At 35.7% G+C, this 6200-nt stretch overlaps 1 protein-coding gene across 1 annotated transcript; it reads right to left on the bottom strand.

The window, feature by feature from the left end:
- Positions 1–3281: 3281 nt before the first annotated feature.
- On the bottom strand, positions 3282–4351 carry LOC125775473 (antigen 5 like allergen Cul n 1-like). The gene is made up of 3 exons (XM_049446123.1): positions 4100–4351; positions 3642–4039; positions 3282–3585 (listed from the first exon to the last, which is right to left on the bottom strand). The coding sequence occupies exons 1-3, from the start codon at positions 4241–4243 to the stop codon at positions 3315–3317; spliced, it is 813 nt and encodes a 270-aa protein (XP_049302080.1). The 5' UTR covers positions 4244–4351; the 3' UTR covers positions 3282–3314.
- Between the last annotated feature and the right edge of the window lie 1849 nt (positions 4352–6200).

The following is a 6200-nucleotide window of genomic DNA, read 5'->3' as shown; positions in this document are numbered from 1 at the left end:
TATTTCTCTTTTTAGTTTTAATGTCTACTATTGAAGAAAATGTCAGTTCACACAAGTATGAAGTGACTACAGAGTCTGGAAAGTATGTCAAAAGTTTCTCTTGTAAATTATGCAAGCTTTGTATCATGCAAGGAATATGAGCCAATACTGCAAAACTTTGATCTGATGCATTATCTTCAACAATCTTCTGAACACACGGAAAAGACTTAAACATTTTGTTCTGCAAAGAGGTCGACCACAAACGAAGTTTTGTGTGAAATGCTTTTACTTTATCTTTAGCTGTTAAAATATTTTCTTCTCTTTCTTGTAGGTTCTTGTTCAAAAATGCTAATTTCAAGAGCCACATAGGGACAGAAAAACGGTAAGCATATTCTGATTTTGCATCTTGTAAGAATATTAACAATTCAGCTCTCAGTTCCAGAACTCTTGTCAATATCTTTCCTTTGGATAGCCACCTGACCTCTGTGTGAGAAAGGAGATTTTGATGAAGCGAGCCCATATCTTCACAAACGATTCTGAATATCCGGGTTTGCAAAGCTTTACCTTTGATAGAATTCACAATTTTTATTACCTCCTTGAGCACTTCATTTAAACCAGAAGGTACTACCTTAGTAGCTGGAGCCTGTCGATGAAGAAAACAGTGTGTCCAGGATATGTTTGGTATTATCGATTTTAATTTTGCAATGAGTCTGCTATTTTTGCCAGTCATAGCTTTAGCGCCATCGTTTCAAATAGTGATACATTTTTTTTCCAATCAATATCGTAGTGGCAAGTGCTTTCTAAAAACATATCGTACAAACATTGGCCAGTAGTGTTTGCAGGAAGTGCTTTGCAAAATAAGATTTCTTCCGTAATACTGTCATCTGCTTCAAAGCGCACAAATACTACAAACTGTGCACAGTCGGAAACATCTGTAGATTCATCGAACTGCAAAGCAAAATATTGGCTATTCTTTAATTTTTCGACTACTTGTTCTTGAATATAGTAATGTAAGCCTCCATATCGCCTATATAATATATAGTAATGTAAGAACCCATTTACATATCCATTTACATATTTACATTACCATATTATAACTAATACTACCTTAGTTTTAAGAGAAATTAGAGTAAGAAAACAAGAAGATATTAGAAGAGTAATTAGGATTAAGCTTTAAAATAAGATAGGATAAGTGTAAAAAAGGATAAAATAAAAAAGTAGTTCTTTAACAGACACTAACGAAAGCGTTTGTTTAATTCCGAGAACGTGATTATATCTTTGGCCATATCGTTTATTCTGCGGGAAATAGTATTGTCAGGAAGTGGTATTTTTCTTAATTTGTTTGCCTCCTGCTTACTGACCATAATTTCAATCATATCGAGTGCCGCTGGCAAAGTAAGATTTTCGGCAATTGTATGTGGTTTCCCTGCTTTAGCAACTCGATGTGCGACTTTGTAGCTAATAATGTTGACTCGTTGACACTGGATGCCTGAAAATAGCTCACCGAAATTAAGTATAATCAAAAGTTATATGCAAATAACAAAGAAATAAACACCAACACTAAAACCACCAACCACCAACAACTAAAAAATCAAAAATAATTGTTAATATGGAAAATAAATAAATAAAGAAAAATAGTATTATTGTGAAAAAAGGGTGGGACGCTTTTTAAGAGCTGATTTATAGTGCACCCCACGTTTTTTTCATTATTTTCTTACTTACCTGAATTATAGTATTTTGCTGCTGACTAAGAGCTTTCAACTTTCGTTCAAAGAAATCCAACGGCTTATCAGCTTCTTTTTGATGCTTGGTTGTGAGATGCCGCATAAGCTTTGACGGTTTCATACTCTCACGTGATAAAACATCGCCGCAAATTACACATTGAGGTTTACTATTTATGACTGTGAACCAGTATTTCAAATAACTGTCATCGTAATGCCTATTTTTTCGGATTCGATTCACCACCACCGCTGTTGATACTCGTACCAGATGTTGAAGGCTGCGATCTTTTGAGAAATTTACCCATTTTATAAACGCGCAGAGCAAGCGAAAAAAACAAAAGAATGACGATGAAGGCTGTTACCGCAACGACAATCATGCCGTGCGGTGTGGCAACGTCGCGGTCGCCGACGCAGTATGACCCGCGCGAATAATAGATAAATTTGCCAAGATAGGAAAAATTTATTACCTAACGTATGCAGTCTTTTAATTAAAATTAAATTATTTCTTTGACTTACTATGACACAAGGGGGTCGCCAGAATATTTCAACCTGTAAAGGGGTCGCGAAATCAAAAAGATTGAAAAACACTGATTTAGAGGTACTTATATATAAATGATTAGAATGACGAGACGAGCTCAAATCCGAAGTCTGTCCATTGTAAGCTGTAACCTGGGTAAAAATTTATATATGTATATTAAAGAAACATAGTGTCCGTTTTTCTTGACGAAAAGTGGAGGAGAGGTTCGTTGATTGGCATAATCGCATTACTGCCTCATCTACAAAACGCCATTACTTTATTAACTAAATTAAGACACAGAAATGTAATATGGACCACTTTCAATTAAATTTGGTAGTTAGCAGTAGTTTGGCATTCCTATATTGTATTGGAGATAAAACTTTGCACGAATAATGCCTTTGAAGTATGCCACTTTAGTCCTTCCTTTCTTGTTGTGTTTTCGGCGGACGATTTTAATTCGGGTGTATAACGTAATGCCGACAATCAAAATCTCGAAATTTAGAATCCCGACGGTCAAAATACCGAAAAGTTAAAACACCGACAAATCAAAACACTGACAAATCAAAATATCGACAAATAAAACACCGACAAATCAAAAAAAGGTGGCGTTGTTCGTTCGAGGCCCTGCGGCCTTCGGCCTCCTGCCACGAACACGCTTATGATCATAACCCTTAGTCAGTACAATTCTCTTTCTGTGCTTCGTAGAAATAAGGCCAGACAAGATAAAATATTTTTCACATGTCGGCATTTGGTTTGTCGGTATTTTGATTTTTCGGTGTTCCGATTTGTCGGTGTTTTGATTTGTCGGTATTTTGAATTTCGATATTTTAAGAGTATCCTAATTCGCTTATTTATAAGTTGTAAAAATTTTACTTACCTCCTTACCTTGGCATACCTAATAACGATTCAACACAAAAAATGTCAAAAATTTGCACATCCAAATAATGACAAATAATAGCGAATTATACTCATGAGTGTTGTGATTGTAAGAGAAGTATAGTTCTCCCGCTTTAAAAAATCTGATTAATTATTAGCATAACCAAAATCAGTAAATTTAAATACCATTGAGTTTCAGTTAATGCAGATTTATTTTCATCCTATTCTTCAAATATTTTCCCTTTATTTTTACAAAGATGAGGATATTTACTACTCGGTACACTATCATAAAAATCACATTCGGATGCTGATGAATCACCTTTCTTGTACATGAATGTGCCTGCTATATTAGTTATTGAGTAATTACATGTAACCTCAATACAATAATCTCCAAACGAACAATTTTGGCAAAGCGCCAGACCACATCCGACGAAAGCTGCACGTTCATTTGCAATAGCAGAGAAATGACCGATATTAGCCCAGTCTTCAGCGCTGAAAATCGTACGAATGCCATTTTATTTTTCCCGATATCAAATATTTACGTTTACCCGTTTGGAAATTCGTCAGCCATTGCATTTCCATCATTCACCATTTCATATTCGCCCCACCAACCATCCACCGCTGTCTCTACCACATCTGCTACCGTTTCTGGCTTTCCACTTAAACCCATTATAAAAAGATTTTGACCGGAGCCCGGAAATCGCTTAGTAGAATGGCAGGCATCATGCTCGAGATTACAGCGTTTTGCATGGTGGCCAGCTATATAGGCTAATTCGTTATCCCATATTACTTCACGCATGCGCGTAGCTATTGGAAATTTTCCACCTCCTTTGAAAGATTGTTCACCCCCTGCCAGTTTGTTGCGGTACTCGTTGTGTCGTTCGACATACATACGTTTAATTTTGCGTGTCAATGGCAGAAGTCCAAGGAGTTCGCCTTCCCTAGGCTATGAAAAGAGGTTACCACTTTAGGGGTGTACTAATAATATATGAATAAGAACGCTTACCACATCATCTGGATCACACATAAAATGCTTACTATCGCCACATAACTCTTCTTGCTTATCACAATAATAATAAGCATTGATGGAAACGCAAGGCCATATCGAAAAAGCGACGAAATAAAAGCCAATATTTAGTAAATTTAGCATATTATATTTTTGTTCCTAAACACATATAAAATAAATACTCTTCCTAGTTTGACAAATTGTACATAATAAAATTTTTACATATCACTTCAAATTTGATTACAATGTCATGGCTAATATAAAAGTAACATTTGTGAGTGATTCAATAAATAATGAGTTCATTGGCCTGTGTATATAGTTGAAACAGGTACTCGTATGTTTCCAAGAAAATTTCCGAAGTGGTATTATGCTCAAAATTCCAGCAGGATATTCTACACTGTAAAAAGTCAAAACAGAAAAGGAATATTACAAACCTTGAAATCTTCACGCCCCGTGGCAGTAAAAGTACTCGTATAGGAGATATTAATATTCATGAAATTTAACTCAGTTGGATCCCTGTTCTCATTGATGTGTTAGACGATCTACTTCAGGAATATCGTTTTCATCGGAAATAGTTCGAGACTAACGAATATCACAGTCTTCCACTTGGTTTTTTTCTTTTGTGCTTCAAGTTCATCCGCTGGCTTCTATCGGGAGCATCCTGGTGACCACCCTCTCGAAGCCATAGTTTATGGAAACCATCGGGAAACTGAGAGGAGTTAGAGACTTTTCATTCAAGAGTATCAGCGCTTCCCGATGTGGCTCCCGCGTCCTTTCCATCCTAATCACCCTCAATTTCAACCGGTTTGGGGGACCCGCTCTAAAAATTGTTCAAAGTATATATAATCCAAACCACTAAAGCTATCTCAATGGGAATAAGTCTTTCTAGCACTTCTTCATACGTTGTTAAAATGGGTAAAATCAGATATAACGGTTACGTTGAAAACTACAGAAAGTGTGATAACTCACTGAATGAATGTGACATAAGTATTATACTTCCCAAGACTTTAGAGGAGAAGGTGTAAAAATTGAAGAATGGGTGAGGCACCGTTAAACTTTAAATGAATTCCTATACCTCAGGAAATTCCCGATCAGTTTCCAAATTTGGCATGATAGGTTACTCAACCATTTCTGCCACCACTGTGAAAATGGGTGAAATCGGACAACAACTACGTATATAGTACTTCCCATATATCATAAAATTCTTTTTGATTCTTCACTGTCCGTATAAAAATCTAACGCAAATAATATCGGCCTATAACTTTTCAAGAACCCAAACATCACATACATATGTATCCGGACCCAGTGCATTTGGTTGATTTTATAATGCTTTTATAAGCCTCACCTGTAAGTTTGCAACTTTTTTCGTGTAACTGAAACTGGATGGTACTTACAAGTAGATCTGTATTAAACGCTTATTAGTATAAAACGTAAAATTTTATATTTTACCTAATTTAGAGATCGGATCTGTGCCTATAGTAATGAAATTTGGAATCCTCACAGCTTGTAACAAACAATTGTACACAATAGTAAATAGTAAGAGAGTTGTACACAATAGTTTGTTGAAAGGAATCCTAGAACTCTATACATAAATATATAAATGAAAATTGTTCTCGATTCTCGACAAAAAACATGTAAAGCCTTTTTTTATTGGTTGGAATGTTTGAAAACTATATTTTTGATAATAAAAAACAAAAAACATGTAAAGCCAAGTTCGTGTGTTACCGGACATTTAATACTCTTGCAATTTCACATTCATTGTTTGACGAAATCGTGAACAAATGGCAATCAATTTTATATCTAGGTCATAGACTAAATTAGTTTTATAACGATACGTAAGTTTTATTATTATCGCAAAAGCTCTGTTTTACCTTGGCTTTAAAGATAGACCTATTTTGAAGAAATGTTGAGAAAATGATAGACATACGAGGTGTGTTCAAAAAGTATAGCGAAAGTTTTGCTGACAGTTTTCTTCGATTGCAGGGGCGTGTGCATCATGAGTTCTTGCCACAGGGAGGAACGGTCAGTAAGGAATATTACCTGCAAGTTATGCGCAATTTGCGGGAAGCAATCCGCCAGAGACGCCTGGATTTGTGGAAGA

The sequence above is a fragment of the Bactrocera dorsalis genome, chromosome 1 (assembly GCF_023373825.1).
Source record: "Bactrocera dorsalis isolate Fly_Bdor chromosome 1, ASM2337382v1, whole genome shotgun sequence".
Classification (NCBI taxonomy): domain Eukaryota; kingdom Metazoa; phylum Arthropoda; class Insecta; order Diptera; family Tephritidae; genus Bactrocera; species Bactrocera dorsalis.
The sequence above is the reverse complement of the archived record's forward strand: the minus strand, read 5'-3'. Positions and strand labels throughout refer to the sequence as shown.